Source organism: Pongo abelii, chromosome 7 (genome assembly GCF_028885655.2).
Source record: "Pongo abelii isolate AG06213 chromosome 7, NHGRI_mPonAbe1-v2.0_pri, whole genome shotgun sequence".
NCBI classification, from domain to species: Eukaryota; Metazoa; Chordata; class Mammalia; order Primates; family Hominidae; genus Pongo; species Pongo abelii.
The window spans coordinates 81,761,222-81,785,290 of record NC_071992.2 but is presented as its reverse complement, the minus strand read 5'-3'; the positions used below and the strand labels follow the sequence as shown (position 1 = coordinate 81,785,290).

Genomic DNA, 24,069 nt, shown 5'->3' with positions numbered 1-24,069 from the left:
TTTAATTCTTCCTGGGAAATTAAAAAAAAATTCCTCGTTGTGTATTTACTACTTTACTTACAGTGACTAAGTTGTTGCAAATATATGCAAGTGCATGTGTGTTATGTGCAATTTCTATTTTTAGTAGGAACATGGCACCGATAGTTACAGCGCTGAGTTTGCCATGGGCTACTGTGTGACATGTGATGACTCAACTCTCCCATCTCTTTTCTCAAAATGATCGTGAAACCTTACACGTTTTGTCACAATGTTCATTGGCTTTCAACTGATAAAAACAAAATCCTAAACTCGGTGTGAATTCAGGCTCTCAAAACTTCATGTTTTAAGGTGCTCATCTGGAAAAATCACAAATAATATGACTTTGCTTTAGATTGGCATCAAAATGACAACACAAACATTTTTAAACTGCAACCAAATGGTGGATTCTCCAGGAACTTATGCTTGAATATCAGGCTGAAACACACTGCCATAGATGATAGCCATTAATTCATTCAACTTTTTATTCAACATTTATTCAGGCTATATATGCCTGAATAAATATTATTTCATTCAATATTTATTCAGGCTATATATGCCTGGCACAGGGAATCCAACAATCAACAAACTGCCTGCCCTTATGAAAAGCCTTACTAAAGAGTCTAGTGGGGAAGGATGACAACAGACAAGTAATCATATAACTCCTGATGATTAGTGGTATAAAGAAAATGAGTGGGGGACAGGCGCAGTGGCTCACGCCTATAATCCCAGCACTTTGGGAGGCCAAGGAGGGTGGATCACCTGAGGTCAGAAGTTCGAGACCAGCCTGACCAATATGGTGAAATCCCATCCTACTAAAAATACAAAAATTAGCCGGGTGTGGTGGCAGGCGCCTGTAGTCCTAGCTACTTGGGAGGCTGAGACAGGCGAGTTGCTTCAACCCAGGAGGGGGAGGTTGCAGTGAGCCAAAATCATGCCACTGCACTCCAGCCTGGGCGACAGAGCCAAAAGAAAAGAATAGAAAAGAAAAGAAAAGGAGTGGGATAGAGGAAGAGAGAAAAAGGATAGAGGTGTTGTTTTAGAGACATTGGTTAGAAAAGCCATCTCACTGGAACTGAGATTTCAGCTGACAACTATATAAATTCTACCCGGGAGTTTTCCAGGCAGAAGAGCAAGTGCCAAGGTCCTGAGACAGGAATGTACTTGGAATGTTTGAGGACCCACAAGGAGGCCAGTGTGGCTGAAGCACACAAGCCACGGAAATAATGTCAGAGAAGCCAGGTGGCCTGATTACACAGGGTCCTTTATGTTGTAGTGATGATTTTGTTGGTCTTTAAAAAAGACAAACGATTGCAGGAGGCATGCTTCAGACAGACTGAGGATGGAACTTCTAGCTCTGGAACTCAATTTTTTTCTTTTACTTTTAAAAATCCACCTCATTGGGCCAGGTGCAGTGGCTCACACCTGTAATCCCAGCACTTTGGGAGCCCGAGGAGGGTGGATCACCTGAGGTCAGGAGTTCAAGACCAGCCTGGCCGAGGGAGTCTTGCTCTGTCGCCCAGGCTGGAGTGCAGTGGCGCAATCTCGGCTCACTGCAAGCTCTGCCTCCCGGGTTCACGCTATTCTCCTGCCTCAGAGTAGCTGGGACTCCAGGCGCCCGCCACCACACCCGGCTAATTTTTTTGCCCGCCACCACGCCCGGCAAATTTTTTGTATTTTTAGTCGAGACGGAGTTTCACTGTGTTAGTCAGGATGGTCTCGATCTCCTGACCTTGTGATCCGCCTGCCTCAGCCTCCTAAAGTGCTGGGATTACAGGCATGAGCCACCGTACCTGGCCTATAACGTGTTTTTTAAAGAGGGGGGATTATGAAGCAAATATGCTGAAAAATTAACATTTGTTAAATCTAGTAGTGGGTGCATGAGTTTTTTTTACATTATTTTTGCGTATACCTTTAAATGTTTCAAATATTTTAAGAGAAAAAAGCAGGCTTTCACTTAAAATGTTAAACAAGAGGCCAAGTATGGTGGTACATGTTGGAGGTCCCAGCTACTCGGGAGGCTGAGGTAGGAGGATAGCTTGAGCCCAAGAGTTCAACTCCAGCCTAGGCAACATAACAAGACCTTGTCTCTTAAACAAAAAATTACATAAAATTAAAAAATTAAATGTTAAACAAGAAATGTCTAATATCAAGAGTGTTCATGATATGATTACACAATACAGGTGAAAAACAATATAAACAGTAGAAGAGTCAGTATAGCAGAGTGGTTCTGGCACTAGATTGCTTTGGTTTTATTTTATTTTTTGTTTTCCTTTTTGTTTTTTGTTTTGAGGCAGAGTCTCACTCTGTCACCCAGACTGGAGGGCAGTGGCGTGATCTTGGCTCACTGCAACCTCCATCTACCACATTCAAGCAGTTCTCCTGTCTCAGCTTCCCAAGCAGCTGGGACTACAAGCAGGCACCATGCCCGGCTGATTTTTGCATTTTTAATAGAGACAGGGTTTCACCATGTTGGCCAGGCTGGTCTTGAACTCCCGGCCTCAAGTGATCTACCTGTCCTGGCCTCCCAAAGAGCTGAGATTACAGGTGTGAGCCCGGCCTTGCTTTGGTTTTAATCCTAATTATGCTCCCTACTAGCAATGAGACACTGAACAAGTTACTTAACCTTTCTGTGCCTCAAGTTCTTCATCTGAAAAATAAGAATGATAGTAATGGTACCTGCTTCATAAGGATATTAAAAGGATTAAGTAAATACTACATGTAAAGACCCTGGTGCACAATAGATGCTAAAAAGGTGTTAATAGCTATTATTATTATTATTATATAATTTTGGTTTCTTAAAAAAGTACATACTATACACATAAAAAAAGAGCTTGAATGGTCCATTAAAAATGTTAGCAATTATAATCTCTGATAGATAATTTTAATTTTCTTTTTTACCTATCTCTGCACATTCTGACAAGCAATTTCTTTTGTATTATAAACAACAGAAACACAACAACAAGCCTTCCCCAAAAGTGCCCTACAAGTTTGGTAAGCAGTGATTCTCAAAGTGTGATGCTCGCAAGGACTGGCAGCATCTGCAACCAGAGAACTTGCTAGAAACGTAATTCTCAGGCTCCACCTCAGACACCCTCATTCTAAGATGGAGCCCAGCAATCTGTGTTTTAGCAAGCTTTCCATTTGACTGTGATGCACGTTAAAGCTTGAGGACTACTGTGCGAAGGATTGACTTGTAGCTCTGTACTCGGTCATTTGTCTCAAGGGGTCCTGGTGTAAGGTCTTAAAGAGTGAAATACTGGCCACTGCTCAAAGACATTCACATTAGAAAAAAAAAAAAGGCTGGGGACGGTGTCTCAAGCTTGTAATCCCAGCACTTTGGGAGGCCGAGGCAGGCAGATCACGAGGTCAGGAGATCAAGACCATCCTGGCTAACACGGTGAAACCCCATCTCTACCAAAAATACACACAAAAAAATTAGCCGGGCGTGGTGGCGGGCGCCTGTAGTCCCAGCTACTCGGGAGGCGGAGGCAGGAGAATGACGCGAACCCGGGAGGCGGAGGCAGGAGAATGACGCGAACCCGGGAGGCGGAGCTTGCAGTGAGCCGAGATCGCGCCACTGCACTCCAGCCTGGGAGACAGAGCGAGACTCCATCTCAAAAAAAAAAAAAAAGTTAAACTGCTGCTGACCCAACAAAACTACATCAAGCCAAGTTTGGCTACTGGCCACCAGTTTGTATTGACTTCTTGGCTAATTCTCTCTCTAATCAGTAAGCAGCTGTGATGTAGTGGAAAGAGTGAGTGCTGAACAAGGAAAACCTTGATTTGAAGCCCAGCTCTATTTCATAGCTGGTGGTAATAAAAACGAAGTTAACCTTTTAGAGTTAAATCTTATCTGTATAATGACAATACTGTATCACAGGAGTGTTTTAAAGATTAAGATGAGATACTCAAAACACTGCCCTATAATAAATCCTCAATTAAATTTTCATAGCATTTGTGATATTTCCTGTATTATTTTGATTACATGCTTTATTCTACTTATATTTATGAACAATTTAGTTTAGCCTCCCTCTTCTATTAAACTCTAAGCTTCTTTGAGACAGAGATGAAATTTTGCATCCCTTTAAATTCTTACAATACCTACTTCAATAATTAGTCCCTCCCAAATCTACTTTGAGCTTCAGTCGAAGCTTGTGACTGGAAATCTGACTATATGTGGTACGGGTCTGGAAGAACACAGTCAATTCTTAGTAAAGATGTATAGTTTATATAAGCAGGTATGTGGCCAACTTAAGCAATCCCCAAAGTTATGATTCCCTTCCTTATACATATAAAATATAAAAGATCAAGAACAATGATGGTTGTTCTGTTGGTAAAAGTGGATGACTTCTGCATTTACATTTACCATGTTTGTTAAAAGCAATATAGGGAGTTTACAAGTGCCATACTAGAAACTATGAAAAAGATGAATTTCAATTTTAACTGAATTTTGGCAATTTAGATATTAGTGATGCTGGGGTGATGGTGGTAGAAGAGATGTGTATCAGCACAGCTAATGTCAGGGGCCCAGCTTATTCTTTTCATCTGGAATACTAAAAACAAGAACTATTATCTACCCCACAAAAATCCTGTGAAAGTTAATTAGGTAGTTAAATTAATCTTCATTAGGCAAGATCATGGAATTTGGGAGGAAAAGAGGAAGGAAGCCTGCAGATCTTGCATAAGCAGGAGAGGCTTTCTACACTCCTCTGGTCTTATAAGAAACAGTATGTCCTATTTTTGACCTAACAATTTTTTTTTCTTTGTAGGTACCCATGCCTTCTAAGTGCTAGTAATAAAGAATTAATTCACATATTAAACTTGGCATTTAATTTCATTGCCCCTTTATGTTAGCTTTCTTTCTGAACTTTGAGTGCATCTACAAACTTATTAAATGATCTAGACAAGCCAGAAAAAGCCTTCTCATTTCTTCAGTGGGGTGGGAAGTGATTATTTTGTCATGGTATGATTCAGAATGACATATTCAAATACAATTTAAAAAATCTACTTCACTATGTATATGTATCATCAATAAGAAAAATTTGGCCTGGTGTTGTTAAGATATAAAAGTACCTGACAGTCTTAGAATTGCAGACTGTTGTCATCTCATGTGCTACAAAGCTTTAATTCAATTATTTGGATTCTGTATGAGAAAAAGTTTCACTGCAGGTGTAACGTTTTAGTCACAGCATAAAATAATCTCCACTTAAAGGAGATATCCAATTTCTCTACTTATAAAGCATTCAACTGTTAATAAAAAATCAGTGCCAAAACCAATCTGTGTAGTTACCACCAAACTTGTTAGAATAAATAACTTTTCTGGCATGAATTCTTTGAGAAAAACTTTATTGAAAAATACTCCCTCCGGCCAGGCACGGTAGCTCGCGCCTGTAATCCCAGCACTTTGGGAAGCCGAGGCGGGCGGATCACTTGAGGTCAGGAGTTCAAGACCAGCCTGACCAACATGGAGAAACCCCGTCTCTACTAAAAATACAAAATTAGCCGGGCGTGGTGGCTCATGCCTGTAATCCCAGCTACTCGGCAGGCTGAGGCAAGAGAATCGTTTGAACCCGGGAGGCGGAGGTTGGGGTGAGCCGAGATGGCGCCATTGCACTCCAGCCTGGGCAACAAGAGTGAAACTCTGTCTCAAAAAAAAAAAGAAAGAAAGAAAGAAAAATATCCCAAGATAGGAAAAATCACTTCTCTTGTAATTAAGGTCCATTATGGAGGATTTCTCTTTCAAATATTTAATTTATTTTCAAGAAAATTGTAACGATTAGGTGCACATCAAAACTAATACCCTTTATGGGCCTCTATTTTACAGATGGTTCATTTCAAAGCATCAAGTTCTACATACGTACACACACACACACACACACACACACACACACACACACACACACACAAAACCTAATCAGGCGGTTTCCTGGGCAGCTACAGAAGACTCAAATGATCTCATGGACTTCACTAATGTTTCTAGTTGGTGCCAAATGTTTCAGAAAATTTGAGGTAGTCCACTTACCTAAGGTGATACTAAACTTCCAGAAAGCAAGAATTTCCGGAATAAGTGAAAGGGGATGAATGTACAAAAATAATTAATACTAGCTTTCTATTAACATACGAATATTGTTCTGTATGAAGAGGCAGTTTCCTACACAAGTGAAAAAAGAATAAAGCTGTTGCCTCCGTAACAGTAAACATCCCTGCATCACTAAGAGGAGACTCTAAGGCCTAGCAAAAGATCTGAGCCTAACATTTTGGTTTTTTTTTTGAGACGGAGTCTTGCTCTGTCGCGCAGGCTAGAGTTCAGTGGCGCGATCTCGGCTCACTGCAAGCTCCGCCTCCCGGGTTCACGCCATTCTCCTGCCTCAGCCTCCCGAATAGCTGGAACTACAGGCGCCCGCCACCACGCCCGACTAATTTTTTTGTATTTTTAGTAGAGACGGGGGTTTCACCATGTTAGCCAGGATGGTCTCGATCTCCTGACCTCGTGATTCACCCGCCTCAGCCTCCCAAAGTGCTGGGACTACAGGCGTGAGCCACCGCGCCCGGCCGGGATTTTTTGGTAAGCAGCAGCGTAAAAATCACTCTCAAGGTTTGAGATTGAGATCCAGCATAACTGGTGACTTGACCTTGGGCAAGTCACTTAATTCCTTTTAGTCTCAGTGTCCCTAATTGTAAATGAAGTGAACACCACCTGGTAAAGGTATTACAGGACTGGTGTGAGGATGAGATGATACATGTGAACATATTATTAAATATGTAAACTATAAGGCAATAGTAAGCAAATGGCTAGTTACTATTCTATGTAACACAGGCCTAACCTTTCCTGCCTATGTCCTTATCTGTAAAAAGAGGACAGATTGAGATCTGAATGTCTATCCAGTCACTTATCAGCTGCGTGAACTTTGGCAAGTCATTTCCTTTCTGGGCCTGTTTCCTAAGAAGGTTATTTTTTAAGATCAAATGATATCGTGTTATGCAAATGCTGCCCAGACACATATCAAGAACTTCACAAATGATAGCTCTTATTATTCTCTAGGGAGGTAGGGTGGTAAAGAGCAAATGAAAGTAAACCTAGTTAAGAGAATTTGTATATGCACACAAAACTCTACAGATATCCAAGGTACCGTTATTTGTACTGTAAACTGCCAAAACATGCAGGAAACGAGAAATCAAATGGCGCCTCAGTGACTCGCACTAGAAAGGGGGAGAAGGCAGAGCTTCCGAGAATCAACTATTTTCCCCCTTATGGCCTCCAGCCTAGATTAGACCATTTATTCAACTTCCCAGCCCACAATATCCCTGGACATTTATTTACTGTACCTTTTTCACTGAGAGCCTTTCCACTCCCCTCCCCTTCTAGTAGTCGTGAACTTCAGACCCTCTGCTTCGACTCCCACTGCCTTAACTGTTTTTAACCAAGCTTCCCTGAATCCTCCCCTCCGCCTAAGGAGGAAGTGCAGCTAGACGCACCGCACGGCATCCTAGGAAATGTGGTCTCTCAGACTCTTTGGCTTGGGCTGCAGAGTGGGGAAGACGACGAAGGAGAGCCCAGTAAAACTACAACTACCGGCAGGCAATGCGAGTCACCATCTTTCTTTCGCCCCTTTTCCTGTTGCCGTCCTCTTCCTCCTCTCCTCTAGCGCTGAACCGCTTGGCCTCACGGTACTTGTAGTTCCTTCTGGACTCAAGATCCTAGGGCTTGATGGCCAGCACAGAGGCTGGAAGACTCTAATTCCCAGAGGGCAGAGCGGAAGCTGCGCCTGCGCACAATCAATGAGGGCGTGTATGTCTGTGTCTGAGGGAGAGAGAGCGAGAGTGAGTGAGTGTGAGTGCGGGGTGGGGTGGTGGCCGTTACGTTCGGGGCAACGGCTACGGCAGTGGAGAAGTAAGAAGAGAAAACGTCCGGCGCTTCCGCCTTCGCTTAGGAGGAGGAAGAGCTGGTAGGGAAAGGAAAGTGCTTCGCCCTGGGCCTGGACTAGACCGAGTCGGGTTGGTGGGGGTCTGGGCTATGAGCTTTTGAGGGTCGCTTGGGACGCGGAGCGAGACACGAGAGCCGGGAGCTATGTCTCAGCCGCCGCCGCCGCCGCCTCCGCTGCCGCCGCCACCTCCTCCCCCTGAGGCTCCACAGACTCCGTCGTCCCTGGCGTCGGCGTCGGCGGCTGCTTCGGGGGGGCTTTTGAAGCGGAGAGACCGGAGAATCCTTTCCGGGAGCTGCCCGGATCCGAAGTGCCAGGCGCGTCTGTTTTTCCCGGCCTCCGGTTCTGTCAGCATCGAGTGTACCGAGTGCGGCCAGCGGCACGAGCAGCAACAGCTGCTGGGGGTTGAGGAGGTGACCGACCCGGACGTAGTGCTACACAACCTGCTGCGGAACGCGCTGCTCGGGGTTACGGGGGCACCCAAGAAGAACACGGAACTGGTAAAGGTGATGGGCCTTTCCAACTATCACTGCAAATTGTTGTCGCCCATATTAGCTCGCTATGGAATGGACAAACAGACAGGCCGGGCCAAGCTTCTCCGGGACATGAACCAGGGCGAACTGTTCGATTGCGCCTTACTGGGTGACCGCGCCTTCCTCATAGAACCAGAGCATGTTAACACTGTGGGCTATGGCAAGGACCGCTCCGGAAGCCTCCTGTATTTGCATGACACTCTGGAGGACATTAAGCGGGCCAATAAAAGTCAGGAATGTCTCATTCCAGTGCATGTGGACGGGGATGGACACTGCCTGGTGCATGCTGTGTCTCGGGCTCTAGTAGGCCGAGAGCTCTTCTGGCATGCCTTAAGAGAGAATCTTAAACAGCACTTTCAGCAGCACCTGGCCCGATATCAAGCTCTGTTCCATGACTTCATTGATGCTGCTGAGTGGGAGGACATTATCAATGAGTGTGACCCTCTGTTTGTACCACCTGAGGGTGTTCCCTTGGGCCTGAGGAATATCCACATATTTGGTCTTGCCAATGTGCTACATCGTCCTATTATTCTGTTAGATTCCCTCAGTGGCATGAGAAGCTCTGGTGATTATTCAGCCACCTTTCTACCTGGGCTCATCCCTGCAGAAAAGTGCACTGGGAAAGATGGTCATTTGAACAAACCAATCTGTATTGCATGGAGCAGCTCCGGTAGAAACCATTATATCCCCTTGGTAGGCATAAAAGGGGCTGCTTTGCCCAAACTGCCCATGAATTTGCTTCCTAAAGCATGGGGTGTGCCTCAGGACCTTATTAAAAAGTACATAAAACTTGAAGAGGATGGTGGTTGTGTTATTGGAGGTGACAGAAGTTTGCAAGATAAATACTTACTTAGGCTTGTTGCTGCTATGGAAGAAGTCTTTATGGACAAACATGGTATCCATCCTAGTTTGGTTGCTGATGTCCATCAGTATTTCTACAGAAGGACTGGAGTGATAGGAGTTCAGCCTGAAGAAGTCACAGCAGCTGCTAAAAAAGCAGTAATGGATAATCGCCTTCACAAATGTTTGCTCTGTGGTGCCCTTTCTGAACTTCATGTTCCTCCAGAGTGGTTGGCTCCTGGAGGGAAATTGTATAACCTGGCAAAAAGTACTCATGGACAGCTGAGGACTGACAAAAATTATAGCTTTCCCTTGAACAATTTGGTTTGCTCATATGATTCAGTGAAAGATGTTCTGGTACCAGACTATGGAATGAGTAACCTAACAGCTTGTAATTGGTGCCATGGCACATCTGTGCGAAAGGTCAGAGGAGATGGATCTATTGTGTATTTGGATGGAGACAGAACTAATTCTAGGTCCACTGGTGGCAAATGTGGTTGTGGATTCAAACACTTTTGGGACGGTAAGGAGTATGACAATCTACCAGAAGCTTTCCCTATTACTTTAGAATGGGGTGGAAGAGTGGTCAGAGAAACAGTATATTGGTTCCAGTATGAAAGTGATTCATCTTTGAATAGTAATGTTTACGATGTTGCAATGAAACTTGTTACCAAGCACTTTCCAGGTGAATTTGGGAGTGAAATCCTAGTTCAGAAAGTTGTCCACACTATATTGCATCAGACTGCCAAAAAGAATCCCGATGATTATACTCCTGTAAATATAGATGGTGCTCACGCCCAAAGAGTTGGAGATGTTCAAGGACAAGAATCAGAGTCTCAGCTCCCAACTAAAATTATTCTTACTGGACAGAAAACAAAAACTTTGCACAAGGAGGAGTTAAACATGAGTAAAACTGAAAGAACTATTCAACAGAATATTACGGAACAGGCTTCTGTAATGCAGAAACGGAAAACAGAGAAGTTAAAACAAGAACAAAAAGGGCAACCCAGGACTGTTTCTCCCAGTACCATTCGTGATGGTCCCTCCTCTGCACCTGCTACACCTACCAAGGCTCCCTATTCACCTACAACTTCTAAGGAGAAGAAGATCCGAATCACAACTAATGATGGACGACAGTCCATGGTTACCCTTAAGTCTTCAACAACCTTTTTTGAACTTCAGGAAAGTATAGCCAGAGAATTCAGCATTCCTCCATATTTACAGTGTATTCGATACGGGTTTCCTCCTAAAGAGTTAATGCCACCACAGGCAGGAATGGAAAAGGAACCAGTTCCTTTACAGCATGGCGACAGAATTACAATAGAAATTCTAAAAAGTAAAGCTGAAGGTGGTCAGTCTGCTGCAGCACACTCAGCCCACACTGTGAAACAAGAAGATATTGCTGTTACTGGTAAACTGTCATCTAAGGAACTTCAGGAGCAAGCTGAAAAAGAAATGTACTCCTTGTGTCTTTTAGCAACATTAATGGGTAAGATGAATTTAATTCTGATGGTATATCTTAATTGTAAATATAATACACTGAGTTTTCCTGTTGTCTTTGGGGGAAAAGAAATCTGTAGCCATTGTAAGTTTTTAATTATATATTTCAGGAGAGAATTATTTTTCGTATTTTGACAGTTAATGGATAGATGTTCATAGGATTATTGAGTAACTATTAGGAAAATAGAAAGTTAATGTAGTCCCTCAATAATAGTCAACAGATTATTTAAATATATCTTATTCTTGCAATTGCTTTTTAAAAAACAGACTTGTATTTACTTAAAGCGTTTTAAGTTTTTTGGTAGGCTCTATTGATCCTGCCTACCTTGCCCCTTTTTCATTTATTTTTAATTTTTATTTTCCTGTATGTCATGTGATTTCAGCACTTCCTGTTTGATGAATTGCAGTTTCTGGTGTTTATATTCTCACCGCACTCCCATCTAGTAGTTTCTTACATTTCATTTTCTTCCTTTCCCAGTTCATCACATTTTTCTTTCTCATACACTAGGATTTGTATGTAAGTACACTAGGATTTGTATTTAAGTAATTTCACTACTCGATAAGTCTTTGCCATCAATTATAATGAACTATTATAAGTTGTAGTTCATGAGAAACATAAACAGAGATGGATGGTAATGGTGTAAAGAACTATTTGTTTTTAATCAGCATAAATTAAAGAAAAATATATTAAACAAATGTCTAATTTAAAGCTTTAGATGATTTGGGATACTGTTCAATGGTGTACTTTTTACAGTGTCTATATTTGCTTAGTCTTTGTTTTGAAATAACTTAGTATGCTTTACTAAGTCTTAAAGTATGAAGTAAAATTTAAATGTGTTAGTTACTGGAAGGGTTTTATTTTTGCTGAGATTAAAGCTTTCAATGAGAAAAGTCATCTGGGTTTTGATTCTGTTTTCTGATGGTACTATATGGCAGTGAATTGGGCCTGAATCTACCAAAATGAATACTACTCCTGGCTTATCTGGGGGAGTAGTAAATAGGGGATCTAAAAACCCTGCACAAATTTAGAACCCGGAATTGTTGATTTTAGTTTGCCAGATATAGTAATTGAATTGGGGGGTATGTCAGGAACTGTCCTACGCACTTTATATATTTCTTTTTTTTTTTTGAGACGGAGTTTTGCTCTGTCTCCAGGCTGGAGTGCAGTGGCACAATCTCGGCTCACTGCAAACTCCACCTCCTGGGTTCAAGCAATTCTCCTGCCTCAGCCTCCCAAGTAGCTGGGACTACAGACCCACGCCTCCATGCCCAGCTAATTTTTGTATTTTTAGTAGAGACGGGGTTTCAACTTGTTGGCCAGGATGGTCCTGATCTCCTGACCTTGTGATCAAGGTCACTTAAATACGAATGCTAGTGTACTTAAATACAAATCTTAGGTGGCCTGTGCCTGTAATCCCAGCTACTCTGGAGGCTGCGGCAGGAGAATTGGTTTAACCAGCGAGGCGGAGGTTGCGGTGAGCCTAGATTGCGCCACTGCACTCCAGCCTGGCGACAGAGCAAGACTCTGTCTCAATAAATAAATAAATAAATAAATAAATAAAAGACCTTCAGTCTCCCAGGTCAAAAACAGGAAAGAGAAGGGTTTCCTCAATAGAAGATGGACTCTTGAGAATGTGGCTCTTATCTTTATCCTTGTATGCACAGAACCTGATAATAGTGCTCAGCGGGTAGTATGCACTCTGAAATGTTTTTTAATTGAATTAAATAGATGACATTAACACAGCTAAAGAAAGGCTGTATCTGCAGAAATGGAATGGATGGTCAGTCAGCACTGAACATTGAAAAAAGTGAAAAGCAGAATTCGGCAATGTTTATATACTGCTGTACAAAGGAAAAAGGTACATCATCTGGGGTTCATGAAAATTCTGGTAACTAGAAAGGTAATCTCTGTCGAGGGGTAGGAATATTTGATCAATCCTGACTGTGGCCTGGCTGAAACATCTCTGTCCCTTTGCCTGATTTCCATGTTCATCAGGCATCTATTCGTAACACTTATTTAGCTTCCTGATAAGTTTTGATGTACAGGTGACAGTGCAGATAAGGATGTGTTCACTTTGGAAGCTGTATTCTCCATTGTAGACTAATAAATGGACATGGGCAGGATTATGATCAGTAGTCTTAAAAATATGATCAGAGCCGGTCATGGTGGCTCATGCCTGTAATCCCAGCACTTTGGGAGGCCAAGGCGGGCAGATCACGAGGTCAGGAGTTCGAGATCATCCTGGCTAAGATGGTGAAACCCTGTTTCTACTAAAAATACAAAAAAAAAATTAGCCGGGTGTGGTGGCAGGAGCCTGTAGTCCCAGCTCGTCAGGAGGCTGAGGCAGGAGAATCTTGTGAACCCGGGAGGCAGAGGTTGCAGTGAGCCGACATCACGCCACTGCACTCCAGCCTGGATGACAGAACAAGACTGTGTCTCAAAAAAAAAAATCTAATCGGTATGATTATATATAGATTTTTGAGACAGAGTCTCACTCTGTCGCCCAGGCTGGAGTGCAGTGGCGCGATCTCAGCTCATTGCAACCTCTGCCTGGGTTCAAATGATTCTTCTGCCTCAGCCTCCTGAGTAGCTGGGATTACAGGCATGTGCCACCACACCTGGCTAATTTTTTTGTATTTTTAGTAGAGACAGGGTTTCACCGTGTTAGCCGGGATGGTCTTGATCTTCTGACCTCATGAACCGCCCACCTCTGCCTCCCAAAGTGCTGGGATTACAGGCATGAGTCACTGTGCCTGGTTGATAATATATTTCATAATGAAAATTAATCAAATATAATTCTGGTGTATAAATACTTTCTGAGTTTGGTTGGAAGTTCTTGGACCTGAATATCTGAGAGAACTAGAGTATGGACTGCAATGAGTTCACCAAGATAATGTCTTTCTGTTCTGATCCCTTCCCTCTTCATATCCAGCATTTATACCTGTATAAACCCACAAATTTCTTTAAAAGTACTTCCACTACCAACACAAAATTTGGGTGTAAAAGAGAGCATTGTGTTAATTTTGTAGTGGTATCACTTGAGATACTTTCTGCTTTAAATTGAAGTATTAAGTGCATAGCCTGTATTATATTAGTCCCTTATAAATCTTAGTTTTCTTCCTTTAGTTCTCTTATAACTGTATTTGAATTATGTAGATTTTTTTTTTGAGACGGAGTCTTGCAGTGTCGCCAGGCTGGGGTGCAGTGGTATGATCTCGGCTCACTGCAACCTCCGCCTCCGGCTCACTGAACCGCCTCATGAGGTTCAAGCAATTCTCGTGCCTCAGCCTCCCAAGTAGCTGGGATTACAAGCACGTGCCACCACACCCAGCTAATTTTTGTATTTTTAGTAGAGATATAGTTTCTCCATGTTGGTCAGGCTGGTCTTGAACTCCCGACCTCAGGTGATCTGCCCTCCTCGGCCTTCCAAAGTGCTGGGATTACAGGCATGAGCCACTGCGCCTAGCCGAAGATATTCTTAATTTAAAAAAAAGATGTTTCTACAAAATTCAGTTTGGGGGTAAATACTAACCATATGTAAAGAGTACTGGGGAACTGTTGATGTTTAGGTTGGAGAGGGCTAGAAAATGACAGAGCTTGTTGAGAAGATTACAGATTTCAAAGTGCAGAAATTACTTTGTGAATTACCAAAAGTGAGCTAAGCTATGTTATGTTAGTTTAGAATATAGCTCATCAGACTTTATGCTGTTCAAATAGCTGGTTCTTTCTAGTTAAAGTTTAGGCTTAAATACCACCACCTTGTAAGAGAAGATAAGGGTTTGAGAAACCTTTGCTGACCATTCTAAGTAGGTTCCCTCTATCAGTGTACCCTGTTGATATCCCTCATGGCATCTATCACAATTTTTAATAATCTTATTTGTTGGTTTAATTATTTGTTTGCCTCCCCCACTATATTATAAAGTCCATCAAGACAGAGACTGTACCCTATTTTCTTCACCAATCAATACTTTATTTCCTAGTTCAGGGCCTGGCACATAGTAGGTACCAAGTAAATGCTTGTTGGATTAAGGAATGCAATTATTTCAGCAAAATCAGTGTATACTGTGAACTTGTATGTATGTTGAGTGTACGAAGATAAATGAAAGTCAGTGCTTGCCCTCCATTAACTTCCCTTCAGGCTTTCAGCTGAAGGAGTTCCATACTTTTTAGCTTTCATGAGCAGATATCCAGCTTTATTTTCTAAATACATAAAAATTATAAAATCCCCAAATAGGACCAACATAGCATTTTATAACTTCTCATTTGATTAAGAATCAAATATATACATGGGGATTGTATATTTTCTTTCTTTTTTTTTTTCTGGAGACAGATTGTCGCCCAGCCTGGAGTGCAGTGGTGTGACCCCAGCTCACTGCAACCTCTGCTTCCTGGGTCCAAGTGATTCTCAACCTCTCAAGTAGCTGGGACTACAGGTGCGCACCACCACGCCCAGCTAATTTTTTGTATTTTTAGTAGAGATGGGGTTTCGCCACGTTGCCCATGCTGGTCTCGAACTCCTGAGCTCAGACAATCCACCGCCTCGACTTCCCGAAGTGCTAGGATTACAGGCGTGAGCCACTGCACCCGGCCTGTATGTTTTCACTAAATAGGCTGACTGCATGATAGCCAGGGACATGAGCTTTTTTCTTTCATTTTTAAGTAGAATATCCATTGACTAGATCATCTATTACTTATATTAATAAAACAATAAGTAGGTGTATTAGTCTTTGGCTTAGTACAAGTCATTCATGGAACCTAGTAACTTTGAATCTTAGGAAGTATAAAATGGAATAACGATATTTTACCCATACTATTTCACATTTTTAATCTCTTTTATCCAGACCACGAGGTAATTGAACTTAGTTTTTTGCAGACAGTCATCTTCATTATTTATATAATACTTAAAAGACTAACTCTGGCTTTGCAAAATATGTCGTTCAAATTTCTTGTAGACCTGGTGCGGTTGCAGTGAGCCAAGATTGCGCCACTGCACTCCAGTCTGGGCAACAGAGCAACACTCTTTCCAAAAAAAAAAAAAATTTCTTGTAGATCAGTTATTTGTGGGTTTTCTTTCATGGTAGATAGGATAGGTGGTATATTATCCACCATAAATATCTGGGCTAATTTATTTTTTCTTAGTGTTATATTTCATTAAGTTTCTAGTTTTGTTTGGTTTTTTGTTTTCCTAGAGGTAAGGACAGATTTAGGTGAAGAACAGAATTTGTCAGTTTGGAGTTACTTAAATGAAATTAGGCTACGTGATACTTCCTTGCTTTACTACAAAGTGTTACCAACCTTTCAGGAGTTGAGAAACTTGTTTCATTTTGATATACTTTCTCTGTTCCTGAAAAAATTGTGTGGCTTTTTAACATATATATATTTAAAATACACAATATTTTGTAATTTCATAATACCTCTTGATGTTGTAAATGCCTTAGAATTTTCCAGAATCGGCCGGGCGCAGTGGCTCACGCATTTAATCCCAGCATTTTGGGAGGCTGAGGCAGGTGGATCATGAGGTCAGGAGTTTGAGACCAGGCTGGCCAAGATGGTGAAACCCTGTCTCTACTAAAAATACAAAAATTAGCCGGGCATGATGGCGCTTGCCTGTAATCCCAGCTACTCAGGAGGTTGAGGCAGGAGAATCACTTGAACCCGGGAGGCAGAGGTTGCAGTGAGCCAAGATTGGGCCACTGCACTCCAGCCTGGTGACAGTGAGACTCTGTCAAAAAAAAAAAAAAAGAATTTTCCAGAATCACGCTTGGGACTGAGACACTTATTTTTTAGGCGACAACTGAATATTATTATTGCACCTTTTTTTTTTCAAATGTTGGGTAAAGGGCAGTTTCAAATCTAGATAGTACTTATGTGTATTCTTCTTTTTATTTTTTCTGAGATGGAGCCTTGCTCTGTTGCTCAGGCTGGAGTGCAGTGGTGCAATCTCAGCTCACTGCAACCTCTGCCTCCCAGGTTCAAGTGATTCTCCTGCCTCAGCCTCCTGAGTAGCTGGAATTACAGGTGCCTGCCACCACACCTGGCTAATTTTTGTATTTTTAGTAGAGACAGGGTTTCACCATGTTGGCCAGGCTGGTCTCGAACTCCTGACCTCGTGATCTGCCCACCTGGGCCTCCCAAAGTGCTGGGATTACAGGCGTGAGCCACCGTGTCTGGCTGTATATTATTATTCTTTCTATGCCTTCTGATAGCCCTTCTGTTGATTTATATGTAGCATACTTGTAATGGGAGAGCAGTTATAAAGTTGAATAAAAAATAATGCATAGGTGTATCTTAAGATAAATGTATATATTGTAAATGGTGATTTTATATAATTATACTTTGAAAATTAAGTCAAATATTGATGTTATTCCTTTCTAGATAGAAAAGGAAATCTAGATAATAATAGATTGATTCTGTTCCTACTACTTTGATCACTTTTATTTTTAATATTTTTTCAATTACAATATAATTTTTAAAATTCAAATAATTCAAGTACATATAAAATATGGTAGTTCTTAACATTTGTACTCCCCAGATAAAATCATTATTAATAAATTGAGATGTGTCCTTTCAGACTCTGTACGCATTTAAACACTATTGAGTTTGTTTGCATGTCTGTGTATGATAAAAATATTCATTAATGCTGCTGGTGACACTAAAGTTGTGTGACTGTATACCGTTAAGGGGACTGAATTTCAGGCAAGAAACAGATATGCCTTTTTTATAAACCATTTTGACTATCAATAGGGTAGATAAACTTTTAAACGTGAGGATTATGTCAGGAAGGGCAGAGATGCCAACAATTCTTTCAGCAAATGAATACCTTTACCTTTGGAAATCTCTCTAGTTGAAACAGTCCTGTGTTCCTACTTTATATTTGGAACCATTTATTCAAATTATTAAAAAATTTTGAATTGTTTCTTTAAATTTTAAATTTAAATAAACAAGTACTTCATTTTATGGTCATAAATACTTGAGTTCAGAGTTCATTTTGGGTGTTTCTTTTGGGGCTTTAAAAATACATTTTGGCTGGACATGGTGGCTCACACTTGTAATCCCAGCACTTTGGGAGGCCAAGATGGACAGATTGTCTGAGATCAGGAGTTTGAGACTAGCCTGGCCAACATGGAGAAACCCTATCTCTACTAAAAATACAAAATTAGCCGGGAGTGGTGGTGCACGCCTGTAATCCCAGCTACTCGGGAGGCTGAGGCACGAGAATTGCTTGAACCCAGAGAGCAGAGGTTTCAGTGAACAGAGATCCCGCCACTGCGCTTCAGCCTGGGAGACAGAGCAAGATTCTTTCTCAAAAATTAAATAGGCTGGGTGCAGTGGGTCAAGCCTGTAATCCCAGCACTTTGGGAGGCCGAGGCGGGGGGCGGATCGCCTGAGCTCAGGAGTTCAAGACCAGTCTGGCCAACATGGTGAAACCCTGTATCTACTAAAAATACAGAAGTTAGCTGGGCATGGTGGTTTGCGCCTGTAGTCCCAGCTACCCAGGAGACTGAGGCAGGAGAATTGCTGGAACCTGGAAGATAGAGGCTGCAGTGAGCTAAGATCATGCCACTGCACTCCAGCCTGGGTGACAGAGGAAGACTCTGTCTCAAAAATAAATAAATAAATGAATAAATAAATAAAACAAAAATATATTTCATATAGGCATTAGATTTTTAAATTTACTGCTTTGCCCCATAAATTGCAAAGTAAAAAATTCAAATTGCCTTTTTAAATATTTAAAGTTAGAAGGCTAGGCACAGTAGCTCACGCCTATAATCCCAGCACTTTGGGAGACCAAGGCAGGAGGATGGCCTGAGACCAGGCATTCAAGACTAGCTTGGGCAACACAGGGAGACCCTGTCTCTCCAAAAAATAAATAAACTTAGCGGCTGTGGTGGCACACGCCTGTAGTCCTAGCTACTCAGGAAGCTGAGGTGAGAGGGTTGCTTGAGCTCAGGAGATCAAGGCTGCAGTGAACCATGATTGAGCCACTGCTTTCCAGCCTGGGTGACAGAGCGAGACCCTATCTCAAAAATAAATAAATACCTAAAATTTAAAAATTAGAATGATGACCTCTTAAACTTTTTTTGATGATGACTTTAAACTTTTAATTCCATAATTTTATTAGAAAAAAATTAGAAAAATACATTTTTAAAAATGTATTTTAACATAAACAATTAAAAGTTATTCACATCAAACAGGAAAAAAATTGGATAAACCAAAAGAAAAAGCGTTCATAATACCACTGCCATATATAGCTACTGTTTCAGGTAGAAGATTGAAGGTTATGAAGGGGAAAGATTTGTGGAAGCAAGGTAATTAACAGAGGTTATCTGTAGTGCTCGCAGTAGTGTAGATTTTTTTTCTACATTTATATATACACAGTACATTGGATAGAAGTATTTTTACTTTTGTAGTATGAAGAAACAGTTGGATTATAAAGTAAAAATAATTGGAGACTAACAAAAATATAAATTAACATATTTGTTAGAGGCTTTTCCAAACTGTTCCTATTCTCTAAAAGTTTGCTTTCGAATAAAATGATAGAAAAACTGTTTCCCTTTGTTTTTGCTATTATTTTGTTTTATTAGATTCTTGAAGAGAAAACAAGATTCAGGGAAAAGTCAGTAGCATATAATCATTAGTTGTATTTTATATATGTAACATTGAATGGTAATCATTATGCTGCTTTGATTAAGTTTATTCTGGATTGCTTTCAGGCACTGTTTAAAAGGAAAAAACCTCATTTATAATATTCACTCCACCAAGGGTGTCTAAGGTAGAGAATACAGTTATGGGTTCTTAGCTTTTGTTTCTGGTTGGGCCAGTAGAGCCCTTTCCTCATCACTCTTTTCTGCTTATCACTAGAGACAGAAATTAAAACCGTAGCTTCAGGCTGCTAAAAGCCTAAAACAAAACAAAACACGACAACAACAAAATAAGGCTGGTTAGACAAGCTTGCATCTATACATTCATTCAACCAATACTAAGAGTGCTGCCATCTGTTCAGCACTGTGCCAGGCCCTGGGGATAAAAAGTCAGATAGGCCACTGACCTTTCCCTGAATCTGAAAAGTATAAAAGGGAAACTTAGTCTAGAAGGTAAAACAGAAAAGTTAATTAACCTAAAGTGTGATAAGGGCTGTGGTATTCATATACGTAGGAGCATCAAATAAGGGTACCTACCTAACTAACACTCCAAAGAATCCTAAAGGAAGTGATACGTAGATTGAGTTTTAAATGATACGTAACAATTATTGGCCTTTAGGGAACAGGAACAGTTGTGTGGTGGTATAACATTGTAAAAATAAAGGTATGGTATGATGTCAGATGGGAAAGGCAAGGACCAACTCTTAGAGTGCCTTGTATGCCATGGAAAAGGAACTTGGACTTTGCCATATGGCGTTGGGGAACCATTACAGGTTTAACTCTGAATGCTGTATAGAGGAGGGATTTATGGGGGATAAGACTCAAGGGAAACCAGCTGTGAGGAAGTGGCAGTAATCCAGGCATTGAACCTGGGCGTTAGGAGGGTTGGAGAGAAAAGCAGTGGAGAGCCATAGGAGAGTGGTGCAGGACTTGTGCAAAGTGTCAAAACCCTGCTTCCTGATCTCTAATCCTTTTCCTCATTTTTGTTACCAACAAACATGACCTTCAGTGGACATATTTGTTTACCAAAAGAGATTACCTATTTTTTTCTCCAACCAGTGTTGATGCCATGAATTTCTATTAAGAAAAGACTGGATAGTTCTTTCAAATTTGCCGAAACACAACTTGACCTTTTTTTGTGTGTGTGTCTTGCTCTGTCAGCCAGGCTGGAGTGCTGTGGCACGACCTCGGCTCACTGCAACCTCCGTTTCCTGGGCTCAAGCAGTTCTCCTGCCTCAGCCTCCAGAGTAGCTAGGATAACAGGCATGTGCCACCACACCTGGCTAATTTTTGTATTTTTAGTAGAGATGGAGTTTCACCATGTTGGCCAGGCTGGTCTTGACTCCTGACCTCAGGTAATCCGCCTGCCTCGGCCTCCCAAAGTGCTGGGATTACAGGCGTGAGCCCAGCCAATTTGACCTTCAGTAGAGCTTTAATGTCAATGGAAAGGAGGATATAAGCTTTGGATCGATATACAGGATTCAAATCCTGGCTCTCCCACTTACTAGCTGTGTGATCTTGGAAGAGTTATTTAAGCTCTCTGAGCTTGTTTCCTTGTCCATAGAGCTTAGTTGTGATGAGTTAATGAAACTATGTGAAGAGTCTGCTCAGAGCTTGGTAGATAATAGAGGCTTACATGGTATTTCCCTTAAAGCAATAGAACAGTGGGGCCATATTGCTTTGAAGGGGGTAAAAATTTGTTCTTGGAGGAGGAAGGGTGAAAAAATCTTATGATTAATATATAAAACTAAGATGTATATACAGTACATAAGCAGATATAAGGTATATCTGTGTAATTCAAATATCATGAGGGCATGGGGAGGACTAGGAAGATAATGCCTGTTAAGGCTCCTTAGGAGATAATGAAAACAAGGTTGACAAACACTGCAGTAGAGTAAGTGATTTGCCTGTTTAAATTAGGAATAACTAGGTATGTAAAGTACTAAGAGATGTGATTTTTCTTATTAATCAGTTGGTCAGTTCTGAGGAGTTCACCGTTTTGGCACCTATTCAGATTCTTGTGGTTTTTGTTTGTTTGGACTAGTCAAGTGCAGGTAGTGAGAAGGGGGGAAATGGTAGAATAAGCAGTTGTAACTGTAACTGAACAGTCAGTTGAGATAACTCACTACCTTTAGACCAGCCTTGTTTGGATTCTTATCAAAAAAATTTAATACCGCTGTATCTTTTTTTGATATGTCTTCCAAATAAATGCTATACTAGAATATTTTAGAAAATATTGAGTACATTTAGGACAACATTGACAATAACGAAATGAAAGGTTATCATCATAGAAATAATTTATCCAAGTGAGGTTTAATAGTAAGCTCAGCAATCAGAGCCACCACTAGTGGTTATTAATATTTATTTGTGGACTCTTATTAATATTAAACTTCTGTGTGTCCACCCTTAAATATAGCTATTCTAGTAGTACTGCATCATTAATAAGTGTTTATAAGTAAATGTTTTGATTAACTGAAACTTTAATTGTCAAGTCTTCTAAAACTTGTCTACTTTAAGCTGGTATAGTGAAGGTAAGTTTAGCCAACTGCCACATAAAGTCATACCCTGTTTATGAATGTGAGGCGGGATTAGAACTCTGAGATGTTGTAAGTACATAGTGATTAATTAGCACTGTCAGTCACAACTATTCAGAGCTCAGGTCCAACAATATAATCTTCATGTAGGGAAGACAAAAGTTAATTTTTTGTGTTAAAATTAAAAACTTCCTGATTATAAAAGTAGTACATATACATTAGGAGATTAGAATGTAAACTATAAAGAAGCAAATAAAAACAGCCATAGTAACTGTTATGTTCCTGCCATTCTTTATTGATTTCTTCAACAGTGATGATCATTCTTTACTTTTTATTTGAAATTTCTTACTGAAATAAGTACTGAAATAGCCCCTTCTGTTTATTTCTTGGTTTTAATATAAATATAAAATTTGTATTTTACTTTCAAAATATCTTTTTTTTTTTTTTTTGAGATAGAGTTTTGCTCTTGTAGCACAGGCTAGAGTGCAATGGCACAATCTTGGCTCACTGCAACCTCCGCCTTCTGGGTTCAAGCTATTCTCCTGCCTCAGCCTCCCAAGTAGCTGGAACTACAGGTGCGCGCCACCACGTTCAGCTAATTTTTGTATTTTTAGTAGAGACAGGGTTTCACCATGTTGGTCAGGCTGGTCTCAAACTCCTGACCTCTGGTGATCTGCCTGCCTGGGCCTCCCAAAGTGCTGGGATTACAGGTGTGAGTGAGCCACTATGCCTGGCCCAAAAATATCTTTCAATAATCTTATCTGTTCTAGTACAGAGTTTACAGACTAGTTTCCTTTGAGCTGGATTGAGTCTTCAAATATATTTTGTTCATCATAATATTGACTATCTTGACTCGTGGTTTTGTTTTTTCTTTTTTTGAAACAGGATCTCACTTTGTCACGCAGGGTAGAGTGCAGTGATGCAAACACTGCTCCCTGCAGCCTTCACCTCCCGTGTACAAGGGGTTCCCCCCAGCCACTCCACTGCTTCAGCTCTCTAAGTAGCTGGGATGACAGGCACGTGCCACCACGTCCAGCTATTTTTTATTTTTATTTTTTTGTAGAGATAGAGTTTCGCCATGTTGCCAAAGCTGGTATCAGAACTCCTGAACACAAGCTATCCACAGACCCCCAAAGTACTGGGGTTACAGGCATGAGCCACCATGTTTGTTGACTCATGCAGTTTTAAAGATGCTTTTTAATTAGTTCCTACATTTTAAAATTGGGAGAATTCATATTAAAAACTTGAATTTTGGGTTCTCTTGAAAAGCCACGTGGTCTTGAGACACTAGGCGTGCACTCTTCCTGACAGCACTTGGCAGTGGCTGGCACATTTAGATAGGCCATGCATTTTCTAGTATGCCACAATCTGTCACTCAGTATCATCTCTCTATGGTGTGTCAGGCTGTTTCACTCATTTAGGAGCTCTGCCTTGATGTTTATTCTAGGCTAATCCTTACTAAAGCAGCCCTGGATGGAACTCTTTTGCTTGTTGCTAATACTGTATCTCTTTTTGTCTTACAGGAGAAGATGTATGGTCTTATGCAAAGGGACTTCCTCACATGTTTCAGCAGGGTGGTGTATTCTACAGTATTATGAAGAAAACCATGGGTATAGTTAATTTGATTTTATTCTTAAATAATAGCTCTACTGAAGCTATTTTAAGATTAAGAAAGTTCATATAGTTTTCTACTAAAATATTTTCAAAGTTAATTTTAGGTTTATATTCTTTAGCAGTTTGCCTACTTAAAATGGATTATTACCCTGATATGGTCAGCTATGTTTTCTGCTAGTATTACTAAAAATCTATCACTTTGTTGCTATTCTTTTCTCACTTAAATTATGTGTATGGGTGTATGATTCATTTTTTTTTTTTTTTTTGAGACGGAATTTCGTTCTTGTTGCCCAGGCTGGAGTGCAATGGCACGATCTCGGCTCACTGCAACCTCTGCCTCCTGGGTTCAAGTGATTCTCCTGCCTCAGCTTCCCGAGTAGCTGGGATTATAGGCACGTGCTACCACGCCCAGCTAATTTTGTATTTTTAGTAGAGATGGGGGTTTCTCCATGTTGATTAGGCTGG

The 24,069-nt window shown here is 41.0% G+C and overlaps 1 protein-coding gene across 1 annotated transcript in view; it reads left to right on the top strand.

Moving 5' to 3' along the window:
• The first annotated feature begins 7,793 nt into the window (after positions 1-7,793).
• VCPIP1 (valosin containing protein interacting protein 1) overlaps positions 7,794-24,069 on the top strand; it is a 40,832-nt gene continuing 24,556 nt past the window's right edge. The window contains exons 1-2 of the mRNA XM_009243838.4: positions 7,794-10,802; positions 23,514-23,600. Of these exons, the coding sequence (XP_009242113.3) occupies positions 8,087-10,802; positions 23,514-23,600 (2,803 nt within the window). The 5' untranslated portion in view covers positions 7,794-8,086. The remainder of the gene's footprint in view (positions 10,803-23,513; positions 23,601-24,069) is intronic.